The sequence below is a fragment of the Marmota flaviventris genome, chromosome 16, assembly GCF_047511675.1.
Source record: "Marmota flaviventris isolate mMarFla1 chromosome 16, mMarFla1.hap1, whole genome shotgun sequence".
Taxonomy (NCBI): Eukaryota; Metazoa; Chordata; class Mammalia; order Rodentia; family Sciuridae; genus Marmota; species Marmota flaviventris.
In genome coordinates this window covers 70,068,789-70,087,846 of record NC_092513.1, presented here as the reverse complement: position 1 = coordinate 70,087,846, position 19,058 = coordinate 70,068,789, and the positions used below count along the sequence as shown (strand labels likewise).

Here is a 19,058-nt window from a genome sequence, read left to right as displayed (position 1 = left end):
ACCCTGCGCTGCATGGACTCAGCAGAGCCCTGCTCTGGACAGAGGGTGCGGCGAGATGCACGGTGTTGTCGACTGACGGCTTTAGCAGCCCCCAGCCCCTCCTTTGATGTCCAGGGTCAAGGCGATCCTGGTCCCACCAGGGCTGGGAGGAGACGTGTCAGAGAACCTGTGATCTTTCCTGCAAAAGAAACAGCAGTAAAGTTTATTTCCCAGTCCCAGGGAGGGATTCCTGCTAAAGAGCACCTTTGTGGGCCTCGGCTCTGCGTCCGGAGGACAGGATGAGGCCAGGCCCCATCTTACGCCCCGGGAGTGGTTCACGGTGGCACTGTGCGCCACCCCTGCCCTCACACCTGGCTGTGAAACCCTGTGGGCCATGCCTGGAGGCTTCCTCTACCAGGCAGACCCCAGGAAGAGCGCTCCCCTCAGACTCGTGTCCACCAGAGGCTTTGGGAAGCCTAAGCCGCCTGGCGAGAGGTGGCCCTGCCTCCCTCACACACCGGGGCGGTCACAGGCCCTGGCACCAGCCCATCTGCCCTGAGGAGTGGGAGCGCAATCCTTGGGGTCGCCAGCTCCACGATCTACAAACCCCCACACCATGGGAGCACATACAGATGGACACCACGCTGGCCGCTGGGGTCTGCTGCTGGCCGCTCAGGCCCGTGTCCGTGTGAGTGGACGTCCCACCTGGTGTGAGCTGCGGGCACTTACAAACGGGAAGGCTTTTGCTCAAGGGCTCGACTCCTGTTCCTGCTGAACTGAGCCAGTGTGTAAAATGAGAACTGATATCAGCTCAGTAGGCACCGGAGGGCGGGTCCAACTGACAGCCCGGAGAAGCAGTGCCTCGGCTGGAGCTCGTGCCATGTCCACCAGCGGCTGCAAACACAAGAGAGAGTTCACGGCGCCTGCGAAGTGACAACAGAGCCCCCCACAAATGTGACAGTCACAACGTGGCTTCACTGCACGCAGTTTTAGAAGGACAGCGCCTGCGACCTTTGGTACCTGACCCTTGCGGACAGCCTAGCAAGTGGGCAGACGGGTCTGCAGGAGACTGGGCAGCCGGTGCTCTGCCGCAGCCCTGGCAGCGGGCAGAGCGCCCGGGGCAGGGGTCTCCTCCAGGGTCGTGCTCCACACTGGCCGGGCGCTCAGCAGCACCGTCCCCGTCAGCCAGGCCTTGCACAGTGGCTCCAACTCAGCCGCCCGTCTCACCTTCTCTTCAGGTGCAGAACTTAGCCACTGTGAACAAGGCGGAAACCAATCACTGTTCACCATCAGCTAAGCTCTGCACCTCGTCAGAGAGGTCACCGCGGGCAAAGGTAAAGGGCCGGCGAGCGTCTTCCTGGCCGTGGGCGTCTTTGGTCTCCAAGGGCCACGAGGCGCCTCTGTTCTCCACGCGGCAGGCTGAGGGCAACTACAGGTTGGGGCGCAGCCAAGGTCGTGGTTGCGTGGTAATCCCTGGCAATGTGATTTTAATCTTAAGTCACAAATCAGCATGCCAGGAACCCAAGCAGCCAGGGCACTCGAGAGCAGCGCGGTGCGGGCGCTCCCTGGGCAGGCCGCACACCGCCAGGCCGGCGCACCGGCCGACAGTGCCATCCAGACGCCCAGGGGTTCGCGCCACCCAGCTCGGCACCCAGAGGACCCGGAAGGCCAGGGCAGCTCTGGAACGGGAGGTGGGCGCCCATCGGCCAGCCTGGGCAGAACTCCGCCGGCTGTCCTGCCCGGTTCTCAGCCTCCTGCTTCTGATTCTTGGAGACAAGTGCTTTCTCGCCTCAGATCTAAGTGGCCTGCCCAGGACATCATCTCTGGGGGCCTCTCCCAGGGCAGCAAGAGCTTCCTCGCTGAGGGTGCCACTCGGGAGCAGCCCTGGCTCAGCAGGGGCACAGGCGTCTGCTGTGGTCCCTGGGTTTGGCTACAAGAGCAGGGACAGGAACAAAGACTGTGCAAAGCGTGGCAGCTCTGGAGCAGGACGACTCCTCGGCCTGCTTAGGGACATAACAATGAAGTCACAAGGAGCTGGCACTCGGAGGACTGAAGAGTCACTCAGGAGGCTGAGGCAGAAGAACCACAAGGTCTGGGCGAGCCCAGGCAACTCAGCCAAATCTTGCCTCAAAGAACAAAAAGGCTGGGGATGTAGCTCAGTGGCAGAGCACCGGGTTCAGTCCCCAAATCGGGGGCCACTGGAGAGCTGGCCATGCCACAGCAACTCCTCCTGTGTGGTGCCATGGCTCCCGCAGCGGCTCCTGCTCAGCTCCTACCCTGCCCTGGGGAGCCGGAGCATCTGACGTCCCACCATGACACTGTGTGTCCCTCAGTTACTCCTACTGTTCCCTCCTCCTGGAAAACAGGGCCCAGAGTCTTCTGGAAGAGCACAATCACACTTGAGAAACCTGTCTTCCTCTTTAGTACCAGAGTTCTTACAGGAAAGTAAGACATTTAAACAGTCAACAGAAATGGGTTTGGTAAGAGCAAAACAGTGAACTAAATGTCCAGCAAAGCGCTAAGAACCTAGACTCGGATCCTGAGATATTCATTAAACCACAGGGAAGCTTTAGGACAGACGGACACTTGAGATCTGGTGCTGTTTTTAAAAAAAGGACACAACATTAGGCATATTATCTAAGACTCTGAAGAAAAGCCAAGAGGACAAATGGTTCTGACCGTTAGAGGAAGAGCACACCTGACCACCAGGGCCGCGCTCAGCCCCGGGGTCCCCCGCTTTAAGAATGCGGACACCCACGTTTAAAGACTGCCTGCCAGGAAGGAGAGCTCCCAGGCCACCTCCAGGCACAAGGAACGGGGAAGTCACTTAAGCAGAGACTGCAGCACAGTGAGGGGGAGGGAGTCAGGGTGGCACTGAGCGAGGTGCAGGCTGCAGGGACTGGGGAGCCTTGTGGAGGAGAAAGCGCTGCAGGCAGAGGATGGACGGCCGTGGACATGGAGAGGACCGGGGCCTCTGCCAGGCTGCCCGTGGCAGGCCGCGCCCGCGGGAGAGCTGATCTCACATCTCCTGTTCCTATAAACGTAAAAACCCCACGGGGCTACCACGGTGCCTGTGCTTGCTGTGACCATGCAGCAGACGAGGTGCTCAGGGACCCTGGCCTCATCCCCAGCGGGCTCTCTGCCTCGGCTGGAAGTGCCGCCCGCCCTGCAAGGCAGCAGGCTGCTGAAACCCTGGGGCACCCTGGTTTGCTGGGCTCCTAGGAGGGGCACGTGGCAGAGCACCTGGGTTCAGTCCCCAAAACCACAGGACAGACGGAGAAAATCACCTCTTTAGAACAGCATCTGGGCTACCACATCGGCTGAGGGTCCATCCATCTGCACCTTGGCCAGCTCGAAGCACCTGCGGGCCAGCTGCTGCTGCCGGGCATCCTCGCTCACCATCAGCTCCCCGTACAGGTACACGCCCATGGCCTATGGGCAGAAGCCACAGTGTCAGACACTCCTCTGCCAGCCCCGTGCCCTGGGCAGCCGTGCTGGCCTCCCCGATAGCAGGGAGCGGTCCTGTAACTCAGAGCCACAATGCCTGGCTCCTCCCTGTTCTCACCAAGGCCCCATGAGCCTCTACTATAGCCTCTGTCAACAGATTCTGGTGGCTTCCCTGGTGCCAGCGAGATGGCATCAGCAAGGCTGGGGTGGAGCCGGGGTCCCCACAACAACCTCCATGGGAACACGGGGGTCTGTCCCAGAGACAGGGATCCTTCAGGGAGTGTCCCGAGTGACTCCTCCTTAAGGCTGTCACCCACCAGGGCAGCAAGGAGCACACCACCCAGCAGCCATGGGCAGGGGGACCCAGTGCCTGTCCCTTCGCCTGCCTGACCACTTCCCACGGCAGCAGACACTGGTGCCCTGTTCTGAGGACGGTGCTGTGGAGACCCCATCTGCACTGCCCCCACTCACAGCCGCCAGCTGCTTCTGCAAGATGGGGCCCTGGGCCTCTGCCCGCTGTGCGTCCCACCCCTGGTCACCCCAGGATTCGTTCTGCTGGAGCAAATTAAAAGAAGTGCCGCAAGACAGCACAAGATAAAAACCCAGTGGTCAGGGACTGGAAGGTGCACTTCTGAGAGGCTCCGACAGGAGGCCCTGGCATGGTGAGGAGCGGGCTTGGGACGCTCCGCGGAGCCACCTTCAGGAAGAGCCAAGGTGCGTGCACACCTGCCCTTCTGCGCTCCTGCTCCACTGGGCAAGAGTGACATTTCTTTGCCACAGGTTTTATGCTGCTCTCAGTGGGGTGAGCTGCTCACTCACTGGCGTGCCCTGGTGAGACCCCACAGAAGTCCTCTTCTCCACACCATGCCCACTCTGCACCCAATGGACAGCGGCTCCATCCCAGTAGCCCACAGCACTGGGCAGGCAGCTGGTTCAGAGGCACTGCTGGGGGGTGGGAGGGGTACAGGGTCCAGTAGGTGCCCAGGGTGGTGATCCCCAGGATGTCCTACGGGGACATCAGAGGTGGCCAGGGAGAACATCCCCCAACACGTTTGCACACACACTTCCTGTGACCCCCAAGTGCAGTGCCATGACCTTGGCCAGGAGACCTGCAGTACACTTCCTCTGCAGAGAGGTCAGTGGTCCACGGCAGGCCAGACCCCAGGAGCACTTGGGGTGCATACCTCTCTGCCTCAGAGGCACTGCAAGGGGACAGGCTTACGGGGCAAGTGAAAGAGGCTGCAGAGCCACCTGGGCCTGAAGCCTGGGCTTGTGAGAGCTGCGAGGAGCCCTGGCGCTGTGCAGAGGGCGTGGCCGGGAGAGGCCAGGCAGGCCGCACTCCTCACCTGGTCCTCCAGAAGGAACCTCTCCACGTGCCTGTGCGCCTGGGCGTGCCTGTGCTTCACCACGAGCTCGCACCACCGGTGGCGGACCTGAAGGAGCAAGAGAAACCCGTAAGCCACAGGTGGACAAGGATGAAGAGCCTCCGCACTGCCCTGGCGGCTCTGTGGCTCAGCGCAAGGTCAACACCTTCTGCCATAAATTCTGTATTAGTCCCATTTATTTTTAGAAGGAAAAATCCAACTGCTGATTGGGAGGGCTGCTGGTCAACCCCAGGGGGGCCAGGGCCTGTGTCGGGTGGTACGTCCTTGGCTGTTTCAGACCCACCGCACGCTGACGACGCCAGAGAGGACTGGGAAGTGAGGCGCACGCTGGGCTGGCCAGGCGCCTCCCGCAGAGCCCTGTCCCTTCCCCGTGGCCACCCCTCCCTGCCCACAGAGTCGGTTGGTTCTCGGCTGCTAGTTCTAACCAAAAACCGCGAGGAGGACACCGCTCTCTGAGGTCCCCAAGAGGCCAAGGGCCCCTCTGCATGCATGGGAAGGAGCAGGGCAGGACGCCCTCCACCTGGAAGCCCCAAACGCGTGCTGCCCACATGCCTGCTGCCCTGGGCATGGGTGAGCCAACGGGTGCTGTTCCTGTGACAGCTGTGACACTGCAGTTACATCGGCAGGAAATCTGCCCGTGGCCACGGGCCCCTGGAATCTGCAGGTGCTGTGGTGGCCCCGCCCCAAGATGCAGGTGGGGCCACCAGGGCCAAGGGCGCTCTGTGGCCAGCCCTTCTCCTCACCCAGGCAGGCTCCTCACAGGAGGTGTCACCTAGCGCTCAGGCTGCAGGGCCACCCTGCTGCTCGGTGCCTGAGCCCTCCACATCACACAGCCACTGGGACTTCTGTTCCCCCGCCGCTTTGGCACCACCCAGAAATGGACACGATCTGTGGGGGTTTTTCTATGAAGTTTAACATCTCTGCCTCCATTTTGCTGGGAGTGGACTTCATTTTATTTTATGTGGTGCAGAAAATCGAACCCAGTGCCTCACACGTGCCAGGCAGGTGCGCTGCCCCTGAGCCCCAGCCCAGCCCACAAAGCCTCCTCGCATCACTCTAGGTCCGTGCCGTCGTGACACTTCCTCGTGATTCGGTTGTGGCAATGAACCAGCATTGTGGCTAGAGCCCTGCAGGCCACACTGTCACCCACGGACCTGGCTCATCTCTCCTCCTTCTACCATAAGCAGATTCACCAGCTAACGGTTAAGAAGGGGTAAAGGAAGGAAAGCTTTCAGGAAGACTCCACCAGGCTACAGGGCACTCCAAGACCAGGTATTGGGCCAGCGCCACCCCCTCAACTTCTGGAGCAGAACCCCTGGGACTGGAGGAGTTTCAGAGGCATAGGGAGATGAGCTGATGGCCCTGGATCCCCACAGCCAAGGGGAAGCAGGTCGGGCAGCAAAAATCTCTGCACCTTGGATAAAACGTGCTCTCCTCCACAGCCGGGAAACCCACGGCAGGCCGCACGGGGAAGGGCAGCCCACAAGATGTTCTGCACAGAAGGAGCAAGTGGACAAAGCACAGAGGAGCCAGCTCACCACAGTGCCCAAGTCCTGGAAGCCAGGGGAACACGGGGCCCATCCAGGGCCACTCCAGTTCAGAGGCCTTGCCCCTTCCCTTCCTCCCCCTCATGGTGCCTCACACTCCGCAGACAACCCTGAGGAGGGCCCAGGCGGGTCAGTACAGGCAGCACCTATGCTCAGCCCCAGACCGGGGGTCCCTGTTCTGCATCAGTCCTGGGGATTTGGGAAAGGGCCTTGCTTCTCTCGACTGCCAAATGGGAACGAGGGGCATACTGATGACCAGTCCCGGTGTGACCTGACCACCTGTGCTTGGCCAGACAGGTGAACGCAGCACTGGTTTTCAGACTTGGGGACAGAGGGTTCAGCCCCACCTTCCTCTCCGTGTTTTCTTGGACTCATTTGCACATACAGGAACCACAAGGCATGAGCTAGGCCTACTTTGGGCAGTGGCAGCCTGTCACCTGTCACAAGGGGGTGGGCCTCTTTCAGGAGGCCCTCCACAGCACAGTGAATCCTGGCTTCCGCTTCTGCTGAGACCCCAGAGGACAACGCAGCGCCCCACAAGGCCAGGCAGCATGCAGCGGCCTTCCTGTCAGCCCACCGCACTCCGCACTAGGGCGACAGTGTGCAGGGCGAGCTGGCCAGCAGACAGCACCTGCTGGGCAGCATCTGGCCCTTCCCAGGGCTTCTCTGGGAGACAAAGGGCAGTCCTCATTCTTCTCTCCAAACTCACAGGCCACTGCCTGCCAGGGGGACTGGGAGCACCCCCGACACACTCCCAGAAGTACCCCAGGGAGACTCCTGGCCCTGGAGGGAGCAGGCCCCGCTGCCGGGGTGGGGGACAGGGAAGCACAGATCACACCGCACACAGAAGCAGGCCATAAGAAACCCAGGTCCCCCCGTACATCTGCCTTTTTTAAGTGAAAGACTCAATTAATTAAATAATGGGGTGGTGGTCAACTTGTCTTTTTTTAACTTCTCTGTCAAGATTAAGGATAAGCCACAGGAACCCTGCACACATCTACGCAGACCTGATACCCTGCGGGTCTTCCACGGTCTCTCGTCCTGGGTCCCAGGCTCCCTCCGCAGCACCTGGGGGAGAAAGGCCTCCCGGCAACCCTCCCTGTGTGGCCAGGGTGAAGGCCGTGCTCACTCAGAGGCTGAGGGCATGCGGGCGGCCGCCGGCCTCACTCCACTAGCCACTGTGCTATCGTGTACCTAGGAGACGCATGCTTGTCTGTCCTCGTCCCCTGGGCTGGAGCAGCGGATGGCTCAGCGCTCCTCAGGGAGAGACACTGGGGTGCCTGCCCTGGAGGGCACGGAGGAGCAGCAGTGAGGGCCACGTGGAGACACTGCCCACCCCTTGCAGGAAAGGCAGGAAGGAGACCTAAGTTGGACTGTCTCGCCACGCAGGCTGCTCGGGCCACAAGCCCACGCTCAGGCAAAAGAGCTTAACGTCAACCTGGACGGCGGAAAGGGCTGTGGACTGCACTCAGTGATGTTAGGGACTCGCTCCTGCAAGCCTGGAGGAAGCCCAGTCGGCAGCAGAGACGGGGAGTGGGGCTGGGGGGCACCGCACTGTTTGACACCAAGACCCCAAAGTCGACCTGTTTCTGACCTGTGCACACTAGGATTGTTTCTAGATGAAAATAAAACATATTCTAAGTAGATGTTCTTCCTACCCCTGTGCCCACTCAGCCCCTGGTCCGTCCTGTGAGCGGCCACCATACCCGTTCCACACACAACACAGACAGACGACAACGTGCAATGCACTGGTTCACACTATCACTAAAAGTGAGTTTACAGAATGTCTTGACTGACCGTTCCAGGAGTAGAGAAAGCAACGGTGCTGGGTATTCTCCTGCAGCATAACTTAGCAGACCCAGTGGACATCTGTGACAACAAAGACTAAAAACAACTTCAGTGCCATTGAGACCAGGGCACAGGGCGCTCTGAGGTGCTCTGCAGGCTCCTCTTCAGAGGTGGGGTCTCCAGAGCAAACTATGCACACCTCTCCCTCCGACAGAGAGCAAGGGGCTTCATGAGGTGGAGCAACGTACACTCCTGTCTCCGTGGCAGACCACCACGCTGGGTCACCGGGCTTGGGGACAGTGAAAACTGGCGCCGGTGGAGGTGTTTGCTGCCCTCGAAGCCAGAGTCTAAGAAGGGGCTATTCCCAGAGCTGGAGGCAGCTGAGGTCAGGGCTCCACTGCCAGGGACAGTGCTCACTGCCCACTGGCCCACTCCCCACTGGCTGAGGGGTGGGAGCTGCTTCTAGAACAGAGGGGGAATGACGAGGCCCAAGGTGACAGGGTGACTCGGGCCCAGGTGGACAGTCGCTCTGGGAGGCTCAGAGGCCCTTCGACTAAGAGCATGGTGGACCTTCTCCATGGGTGTGAAATTCTCTCCACAGCTGCTCATGTACTGCCATGTTTGTTCCTAGTCATTGACTTGTTAGATGCTTTTGAACGCTGGGGAACTTGGCTCTCATCTTTGATTGAATTGCAAACATTCTCTCCTCTGTGCCAACCTTCTTCTGCAGTGTGCTCACGGTGGCTCTGCCTGTGCTCCTGACTGTGGAGCTGAGGTCTTTTTCTCCTAATGGCTGCATCTCATGGGTGTGCACACGTCCAGACCCACCAAACTGTACACTGTAAGTAGGCACGCTTTATAGTTCTCCAGTCATCAGTAGAGCTGGAAATGCAACGCTCACACAGTGACGAAGGCCCCCAAGTCACTCAGACCCCACCGCGGGACGGACGGCGGCCCCACAGGCAGTGCCACCCACAGCGGTATTTGTGGCTCTTTCCTGCTTCACAAGGTCCACTAGGTGCTGGTTCTATAGGATTTAGGAGCAGGGACTCCCAGGATGTCTGGTAGCTGATTAAGTGGCCGCCTGCTCTTGTTGAGGGGGCTGGTAACTTGTGGGGGGGACCGACAGGGCTAGGTGCCAGGAGGTAAGGGTGCAGCTATGCAGCTGAGGGGCAGCCTGGGAGCTCGAAGTCCCTAGCAGAAGAGGGCAGGCTGAGGACTGGAGGACAGGAGCCCCTGGGGGGGGAGGCCGGCAGGGGATGGCATTGTCAAGCCACACCCCAGGGAGTGCCTCAGGGCCTGAGCACCTGCAGCTTCTCCAACGAACTGCAAAGAGCACTCACTGAGCCTGTCCCCGCACAGCCAGCCGTACGGAATTTCTGTCCTTTTAAGGTACTTATAAAGACCCAAAAGGCCGCACGGGGCTGACTGCTCGTGGCTGAAGCTCGGCACAGGTCGGCTCTTCCATTCCCAGCAGAGATCAGAACACAGGGCCGCCGAGCTGGTCGTTCACATCCCTAAACTCAGACTCAGGGCCCAGGTCCCACGACCAAGCGGCACAGCCCGTGACAGGTGACTCTGTCCTGGAGCACAGCCCATCGACCCGACATGCTCCACCCAGGCCCTTCAATGTGCTCTGAACCAGCGTCCGACCACACTCTGGGGTGAGGGTGTCACCTGTTTTCTGTTGAAGGTACTTTTGGCTTTTTGGACCATTTACCACTGGGTGGCAAAGGCCGCCCTGGACCTGAATGAACGGGTATAAGCAAGGACATTCTGGATAAAATGTTATTTTCAAAAGAGGCTGTGGGCTGTGCTGGCCCACAGGCTCGAGAACACAGATCGTCTGCAGATGCCAGGGTGCGACAGAGGCAGTGGTGAGGTAGTAATTATTTGCCACCCCTAAACCTGTCACCATGGTGTCACCGAACACAGAGGTGGGGTCCCTAGGAGTGGGCCAGCTTCAGGATGCCCCACCAGGAAAGCTAGGATCTCTCTGAATGCGGGGCCTGGTTCGCCCTCTGTGGGTGCAATTCCTGCCATACAAGAGCACGGCTCCGGGTCCTTTCTGAAATGGGTGGCAAGTCTGTCTCTGGCCCCCACCTAGCACTGGGGAGGGCTCAGATGCAGGTGTGGCCAGGTGTGGGATGGACAAGGCACTGAGAAACGCAGCCTTCAGGGAAAGTCGCCCTCCAAACCCGCCTGCCAGGTGCCCCTGGCTCCCAGCTGCTCTGCCACGGGGCACTGCCCTGTGACCCACATGGGCGAGGCCATCCACCAGCCCTCAGCTCCACACCTGCACCTTGTTGGCAGCGCTCGGTGGTCCTTCACAGCTGAAGGGGCCCTCAAAGGTTTGTGTAGAAGGCCTGCTCCCAACCTGGCCTTGGGTGCGGTGGACACGTGATGAGGTGGAAACCAGTGGAGGTCTTCAGGTCACCGGGAGGTCACCAAAGCCAGGGCCAATTAATCATGGAACCTCTGAAACTGTGACCCAAAAATAAACCTTTTCTAAGTGGATCACCTCATCTTAGTATTGTTAAGAGTGACAGAAGGCTGGGGCTGGGGCTCCGGGGTAAGCGCACCTTCCTTGAAGGTGTGAGGCACTGGGTTCGATCCTCAGCACCACATGGGATAATGGATAAGGATACTGTGCCCATTGACAATTAAAAAAAAAATTAATAAAAAAAGAATGACAGAAAGCTCACACACATATATCACCTCAGATTTTTTGAAACTTCAATGTCACTCTTTTCCTTGAAGCTACTTCAAAGAATAAAACTTCTCAGGGCTGGGGATATAGCTCACTAATAAAGAGTGCTTTTCCAGCACACAAGAGGCCCTGATTTTGATCAAGAGCACTGGGGGGCAAAAAAAGAAATCTTTAAATGAGAATTCTTCCCATAGCCTGTTTATTATCTTAGACTAATTTTCCAAAGTGCTTTTCAAGCTTGTAAGTATAAGTCTTTTTAAGAAAAATGTTACCAGAGCCTGGAACAATGGTGCATGCCTGTAATCCCAATTACTCAGGGGACTGAGGCAGAAGGCCGACAAGTTCAAGTTCAAGGCTGGCCTGGGCAACGTAGTGAGACACTGTCTCAAAAAAAAAAAAAAACACCAACCTTTAAAAGGGGTTGGGGATGTGGCTCATGGTAGGGCCTTTGCCTAGCCCGTGAGAGGCCCTGAGTATCAACCCCCAGTGCTGGGAGTGAAATGTTACCTGAAACCCAGCAGAGCCCGACCAAAGGGCACCTCAAGTCTTCCTATCAGCCTTCAGATGACTCCAGAAACAGCCTCCAGCTCTGTAACAGGAAGGCTACGCTGAGGCTGGCAGCAGGTGGGACCAGGATGTGTGCTGTGACACTGGATGGCACTGCTGTGGCCCCTCCAGCCACCATGCTCACTGGATGGCCTGACAGGTCCACCCCCAACTCCCCTTGCCAACCTCAGTGCCCCAGAGCTGGCTCTCACGGCTTCGCCTACTGCTCTCAAAGGGTCCGGGCCTTCCTTGCTGCTCTCACACGCGCATTCGCACCCCATGTGGGTTCGGAGGACCCCATCTCAGTACGCAGCACATAGCGCCTGCTGGATACGCTCTCCCAAACTCAGAGTGCTCTCCAGCCTTGGAGACCACAGCGCACAGCTGGGAGCCATGCCCGCCCTATCCAGCACAGGACGCACTCCCCCTTCTTCTCAGTCCTTTTGATTTTTAAATTTACTGCTGAAGGGGAAAAAATCTGTCCAGGGAACATGATCTGGGAAGCCCATTAAGTCTCGTTTGGAGTTCCATTTTATATCTGTAAACAGAAGACCAAGGCTCATGGCTTTTTAAGTTAATAAGTCTACACTGCAATAAACAAACCTGCTTTTTCAATTTGTGTCCTTAAATTAGATTTACTTGGCTTTAAAGTGGGTTTACTGCTGGTAGTGGGGCAGCTATGTGAGGAGCTATGTGCAGGGCCCGGCATGGTGGGGGCGTCATCTTGCTCAGTGTCATGAGGAAAGACCCAAGAGCGAGAGCTGTCTGTCCTGAAATCCTATCAGCACCTCTGTGTGGGTCCTGCCACTCCTCCACTTCCCTCTCTCCTCAAAGGGCTGCCACCTCAACTTTTTTTAATAAAGGGAATTAAACCTGACTTCATTTGCTGCTGTGAAGTGGGCTGGGCAGACCCCTGGGCCAGAGTCAGGGAACCACTGGGCTCCCACTTGTCTGCACCTTCAGTGGAAGAGCCAGAGCTGCAGCAATGAGCAGAGGCGTCCTGACTGCCACAGGTCCACCCCACTCCACGGGCACACAGGAGCGAGGTGGAGGCCAGGCATGATGTCCACTGTCAACGCAGACACCGGGCATGAGGTGGCGGCCTTGGCACTGTGGCTGGGCAGAACCTAGCCCTCTTCCTTTCCCTAAGCCAGGGTATTTTACTTAATGACATTAGCGCTACTAAAAGCAACTGGCCACAAAAAGTCCAAATCTGGAGCCAACATGGGGACTCCCCATTGAGATATGCAGCCTGCCTTTCTCCTCTATCCAAACTGCCGGCTGAAGGGCCACTAGGCTTTTTTCTTATTGTGTCAACATGCAGACAAGAGGCCTTTGCTGAGGAGTGTCGATACTGGCAGAAACAGTGAGCATGGCCACCTCTCCTGATACGCCACACTCTTACCAGAAAAGGTAGCTGTGACCTACGCCCCCCCCCCCCCCCGGACTGTGACAAGGCTCTGCAGCACCCCCCCCCCCCGACTGTGACAAGGCTCTGCAGCACCTCCCAAGGCCTCCCGGAAGGCACACCCCCGTCCTGCACAGGTCTGGCTAGGTCAGGAAAAGTCACTCCACAGCAAGGAAGAACTGGGTGCAGAGGACAAAGAGCTGGACGGAGAGACCAGCCCTTGCCTCCTCTCAAGGATCCACAGAAAGTAGGAGAAAAACCAGCTAGACCTGGGTGCTGGTGACAGTGCCCTGACAACATGAAAGGACCTAATGGTGCAAGGAGGGACGTGGTCAGAGCAGACAACCAAGAAGGGGCCTTGTAAAATGAGGTCTGCAGGGGAAAAGAAGCCAGCCATCAGAGGGGGGTCTGCCACGCCCACTCCAGACCCCACGAGCCCACGCAGTGACTCACCCTTCCTTCCTTTCTTTTAAGGGCTACTTCCTCCAATACCTTGCTCTACAGCAGCCAGAGAAATAGACCCTTAAAAACACAAGACCATGCTGTGGACAATAATTGCCCTGGCTCTCAGTGCTCTGCCACTTCAGACACTGGGTGCCTGTAGCCTCACCTGTGGGGCAGCCCCCGTCTCTCGGGGCCGGGGCCACATCAACAAAGAAGCAGATGCTGACTGCTACAGAAAGGAGGATCACGAAGATTCTGAGGAGGTGAGGAAGGCGGTGCAAGTGTGAACTGTCAAGGGCTTCTTTGTACTGAGATCGTCAGGGACCTGTGCTCCTGACCATGAAACACAGATTGTGGGTAAGGAATAAAAACACTGTGGAAACAAAGCAAAACAAGACTAAGAGCTAAAACTGTAAAACCCTACAGGCGAAAGTCGTCATGACCTTGGGCAAGGCGATAGTTTCCTTAGCTTTGACACCAAAAGCATAAGCATCAGAAGAAAAAGTAAACCAGACTCGCTGACAAGTTAGAACTTCAGGACACTAACGGGAAAGTGCAGAGATGACCCACAGAGCGAGAAGAGGATTCTAAAACAAATCACAGCAGATAAGGGACTTCTACCTGGATTTCCTATTTTAATGCAATAATAAACAATTTAAAAATGAGCCGAAGGTCTTCTTTAAAGAAGATGCACAGATGGTCAACAAGTACCCTGGAACATGTTCCGCCCCATTAGTCAACAGGAAAAGGCAAATGAAAACCACAATCAAGTGTCGTTCACGTCCCAGAGGACACCTGGAATAAAACAAAGACACTAAGCAGTGTTGACAAGGATGTGGAGAAATGGGAGCCTGGCTGCAATCAGTGGAGGTGAGGGTGCACTGCGGACGGCCACTGGGGGAAAGTCGTTCCTCAAAAGGGCTGGAGTGCCCATGTGACCACATGACTCGGCAACTTCACTCTCGGGAGCACACTGAGCAGGGAGGACGCGTGTCCACACGGGCTCCTGCACACGTGTCCACAGCAGCAGCATCACACACAGCGTCTGAACAGTGGGAACAACCTAAACAAACGTCCGCCAACTGATGAGTGGATAAACAAAGTTGGTCACCGTGATAAAAAATACCTGGGGTCTGGGGTGCAGCTCCGTGGTAGGGTTTGGCTCCCAGCACCAAAAGGGGATAGGAGTACTAACGTGTGCTACAAAAGACCGTGATCCCTGAAAACAGGGTGCTACGTGAAAGGAAGCCACACACTGTACGCAGTTCCATGCGTGTGGAGATCTGGATCTGAAAATCGACAGTGTGGAAAGACAGGAGGCAAGGGGGGCTGGGAGGACATCTACAGGGTGCTGGGTTTCTTTATGGAATGGTGAAAATGTTCTGCCAAGCTGACTGGCAATGGTTGCACAACCCTGTGACTAAAACCACTCAATTACACACTTCAAATGGGTGAGCTACATGGTCTGAATCGTATCTCAAAAAATGGTACTAAAACCACGCCACGGCCGGCCAAGCTGAGGCAGGCTTTTGGGCAAGGGGTGCTCTTCTACACAATCTCTTCCTGAAAAAGCACCCCAGAGATCCAGGCAGCAGGAAGGCCCAGCTCTGGGGGGTGGGCTTCTGGCTGATGGTTCCCCAGTGACTGGGGGTTTACTGTGCCTAGCCTGGCATCTGCTTCCACCCAGAGATGGGCACCACCAGGTGGTCCACAGAGCACAGCTCCATGCAGTTCGAAGTTGGGCAGAAGTAACATGCGGCCTAAGTAGCCCCAAACTCGTTTCTGGTGCACCGCTGCCCCCCACCCCCCCAGCCTCTGCAAGCAGCCCAGGCATGGAGGGCTCCATTCAGCACACTGCTCCTGCTGGGGCTGCCTGTGCATGGGCACAGCTCCCTCTCTAGCTGTGCCGCAAGGTCCCCACACCCACCCTCATGTGCCAGGCTGCCATGGTCCCACAGAGCCAGGAAAGGCACCAAGAACCAGAAAGACACGTGGGGAACTGTTGGTGATGTGAACCTCTGCTTTAGGGCATTTAAAGTCCACTTTACATTTGAATATAACTCAACTTAGAATTGTGAAGGAAGACAGAAGTACTAACCGTCAACTGTGTGGTTTTTGGTGTGGATCTCTGAACAGAAATCTAATAAAAACAATGTAAACGACTGAGCCCTAAAGAACCCAGCAGCAGCAGCAGCAGCAGCAGCACCACCACCACCACCAGAAACCGTGCCCTGATCACGCTGGAGACTTCTGGAAATAAAACCAATGCGAGATAAGCTGGCTTCCTGCTGCCTTGCAGGAAGCAAACCAGGGCAGTGCAAACCTCCCCTTTTTTTTCAGAAAAATTGCTCAGACAAGGTGGGGGGTACACATAGAGAAAGAGTAGATAATGTCCTGAAATTATCTGTAAGATTGAAGTAGCTGCTAAATACTGTGAAGGAAGCAAGGAGCAGGTCACTACCTAAGTGACCAGGACAGGAGGTGCAAACCCCGGCTGGGCCTGAGGACTCTGCAGTGAGCCACTCACCAGCCGCTGCCTCTTTCTTACCAAGTCCTACAATAATGATGTGAAAGGCTCTTTCAAGAAAAATAAACCAGATTGTGTTGCCTATGGCTTTACCTTCATCATTTAACAATTTCATTAGCCACGACACACTGTGACAACTCTTGGTTAATAAAACACAGTCCCTTGCCTCGGGTGATGACAGAGAAATAATAATCTAAAAGATGTTAATTTTTTTACCTTTGTCATTTTAGATGAACCTTAAAAAAACCCCACAAAATCCCCTTCTTGCAATGTGACTGGGTGGCTCTACTTGCTATGGATTTTCCACAACAATGTTCCAAGGGCATGGAACTGGGCATCAAAGAAAAAAGGAAGACGCTGAGAGGGGGAATGTTCCAGAACATTGATTAGATGTCTCATCAACCAAATAACACCAAGAAAAAAATACACAAACATAATTAAAGAATTACCTAAGTACTCTGTTTCCCCCCCCACTGAAAGGGGCACATGGTCTAAGAGGAAGATGGGTCCACAGCAGCTCAGGAGCACAGCTCCACCCCCCTTTTCTCCACACCCACCCGCTGACCCTCTAGAACAGGAGGCGTGAGGCCGCATCAGAGACGGCTGGACCCCTGCAGGTGCCCTCCTGGCTCTGGGTGCTGCTGGGGCTGGAACCACAGCCGCACACGTGCTAAGTGTTCTGCCACCGAGAGACACTCCTGCCCTACCTTGGCGTTCTTCAGAACGGATATGAAGTCATACTATCTCTAGCCCCATTCTGAAATTCAGAGTTGGCACTGGGCCTCCTGGTCTGAGCCTGAACCTGACTCCACAGGGGTCCAGAAGCAGAGATGCTTGTACCTGCAGAGGGGCTCTGATCTGGGAGCTGTCAGGTGCAAGAGGCAAGTGTCAACCTGCCTTCCGGGAGCTTCCTGAGAGCTGGCCCCTCAGACTGAACCCTGGAAAGCCACTCCACTAAGTGTCACTCCACACTGTGACTCTCCTCCATGGTCTCTGTGTTTCTGCTCAAGGTGAAAACCTGATTCAAGGGGCTTCATTCTGTGATGGTGCTGGTAACATGAGCTAGCTGGCTTGGTGGTGAGGCCTGGCCCGCTGGACCCAGGGCGGCCAGCAGGAGAGAGGAGGCAGAGGAAGAGGGTGGCAGCTATGGGTCTCTGGGGATGAGAGATGGGCTGGGGCTCTGCACTGTTCCTACTGAAAGGATTGCAGCAGGGGACACAGTAGGCACTGAGCCTCCATCACAGGAGCAGCGTCCACAAAGCTGTAGCTTCTGCCTTCCTCCTTAGGCCATTCAGGTTCTGCACTAAGGCAGATGGAGGAGGAAGCGAGTCTGAGGTCAGTCCACTGCAGAGCACTGTGAGCTGGAAACAGGCTCAAGCCTCGAGCTCCCACTGAGTAAGGCAGAAACTTCCTGTTCACAGCCAGGGTGGCAGGAAAAGGTGACAGGGAAGAAAGGGAAACTGGAGCCATGGGGCTGTCAGGACAGACCCTCCCAGCACCCTGCAGCCCCAAGGAGGGAAGGCGGCCCAGCACTGAAGGGAGGGGAGGAGGGAAGGGGGCCCAGCACTGAAGGGAGGGGAGGAGGGAAGGCGGCCCAGCACTGAAGGGAGGGGAGGAGGGAAGGCGGCCCAGCACTGAAGGGAGGGAAGGAGGGCAGGAGGCCCAGCACTGAAAGGCATGCACAGAGTCCCAACTAGAGATGGTTCCGGAACCTTCTGCCATGCTTCTAGAAGAGTCTGCTGGTCAAGTGCACTGATTCACAGGAAGTACACTCTGGCCCAGATGCAATCCAAGAGGAAGCAGGAGTGCCGTCAGACCCTGGGCCGCGAGTCCTCCCCACTATGGCACCTGCTTTCCAGGCAAACAGTGAGTTCTCTCCACATACTAAAGCACAACCACCCTGCCGGCCACAGGAGGCAGAGGCGCAGGGCCGCTGAGAAAGCCAGCAAGGGCTCTTCAGCCACAGCCGTGTGGGAAAGGGCCTGTGAGCTGGTGCCTGTCCATTCCCAGTCAACCTTGAAGTGTCCTTTTCAGACAAGAATGCGGACAGGTGCTGGCGGGGTTCCTCTGCACTACTGGTAAAACAGGTTTGTCCTTCTCTGCCAAGCTGCTCCCTGGGCTGACTTGATACTTCTCTCTCCTCCACGTGAAAACCCCGTGCTTTCGCCTCTCCCAAGGTTAGCTTCCCGGGACCCTGTAAGAGCTGCAGTGGGCTCAAGATGGCCTTCCATCTTGTCAGCCACCTCTGCAATCACGCCACTCACTGTAGCCAACCGTCAGGCCCACTGTTAGAGGAGAGTTTTAGAAATTTCCCAATCCACGGCTTCACAATGGGCAGTGGTTCTAACTGGGACACTCTGCCCACCAAAAAGGCATTGGCAACACCTAGAGACACTTCCAAGTGCCCCAGCGGGGGAAGGGAGGGACCTGCTACTGGCAGTTCATGGGCAGAGAAGCCAGAGGCGCTGACCAGTGCACAGAACGGCCCTCCGAGAAGATTCACCCAGTCCCAGATGTCAACAATGCTGAAGTGGAAAACCTGGATTTAGCCACTAAGCCCCAGACTAGGAATTCTGTGGCCACATGCAGACTGACTCCAACAGCAGGGTCGCCATCAGGAGTAACTGTGGACAGAAGCCATAGTTAACAACTGGGCGTATGGTTTTTCTCCCTCTTACTCTATGCTCATCCTCACTTAAAAGGCACAATAGAGCTGACATCAGTGTTGTTTCAGTTAAATCACAAAATCTTGTGGGCAAGGTTGAGGCACTGGTGTGCTGCGGAGGGAGCAGGACTGGGAGGGGCGATGTGTCTGTGCTGCCTACAGCGGGCTCCGGGGCCCAAGCCCAGCTCACTGCACAGCCCAGCTGTCAGCCAGCAGCAGGTGTACGGCCTGCGAGTCTGGAGACTAAGTAACAGGAGCAGAACCATCCTCCCCTCCCTGTGGGGCCCTAAAGGAAACTAGAACCCTCTTACTCCCATCTACTCCAGGTGGCCTCTTCCTTTAGCCAAGAGCATGTCCCCCAGTTCAGAGAGGAGACGAACTGAAACTGGCCTCTCCCCAAAATTAATTTTCTGAAACACAGTGTGGATCTTCATGACTAGTGGCTACCTTCTATTTAGCCCAGACAAGATGGTGAACTGCTGCCTCTTCAAAAACAATGCTGGCAGATGCCGTTGCACAAGGCATCCCCCCAGTTTGAGGTGCTCAGTACAGTCTGTGGAGCCACAATGACTACGAGACAGTTGGGCAGAACCCTACGGGGGAAAGAGGTCA

The 19,058-nt window shown here is 56.7% G+C and overlaps 1 protein-coding gene across 7 annotated transcripts in view; it reads right to left on the bottom strand.

Moving 5' to 3' along the window:
• Positions 1-19,058, bottom strand: part of Aopep (aminopeptidase O (putative)) — a 306,012-nt gene continuing 286,954 nt past the window's right edge. For 5 of the 7 annotated variants that reach the window (XR_011704742.1, XR_011704744.1, XR_011704743.1 and 2 more), the window contains 4 exons: positions 4,773-4,859; positions 3,267-3,411; positions 709-873; positions 1-178 (listed from right to left, as the gene is read on the bottom strand). Coding sequence is in view for 2 of the 7 variants with exons in the window: in XM_071602504.1 (XP_071458605.1) it covers positions 3,271-3,411; positions 4,773-4,859 (228 nt within the window). In the remaining 5 variants the exon portion in view is untranslated. The other 2 variants (XM_071602504.1, XM_071602505.1) reach the window with 2 other exon arrangements.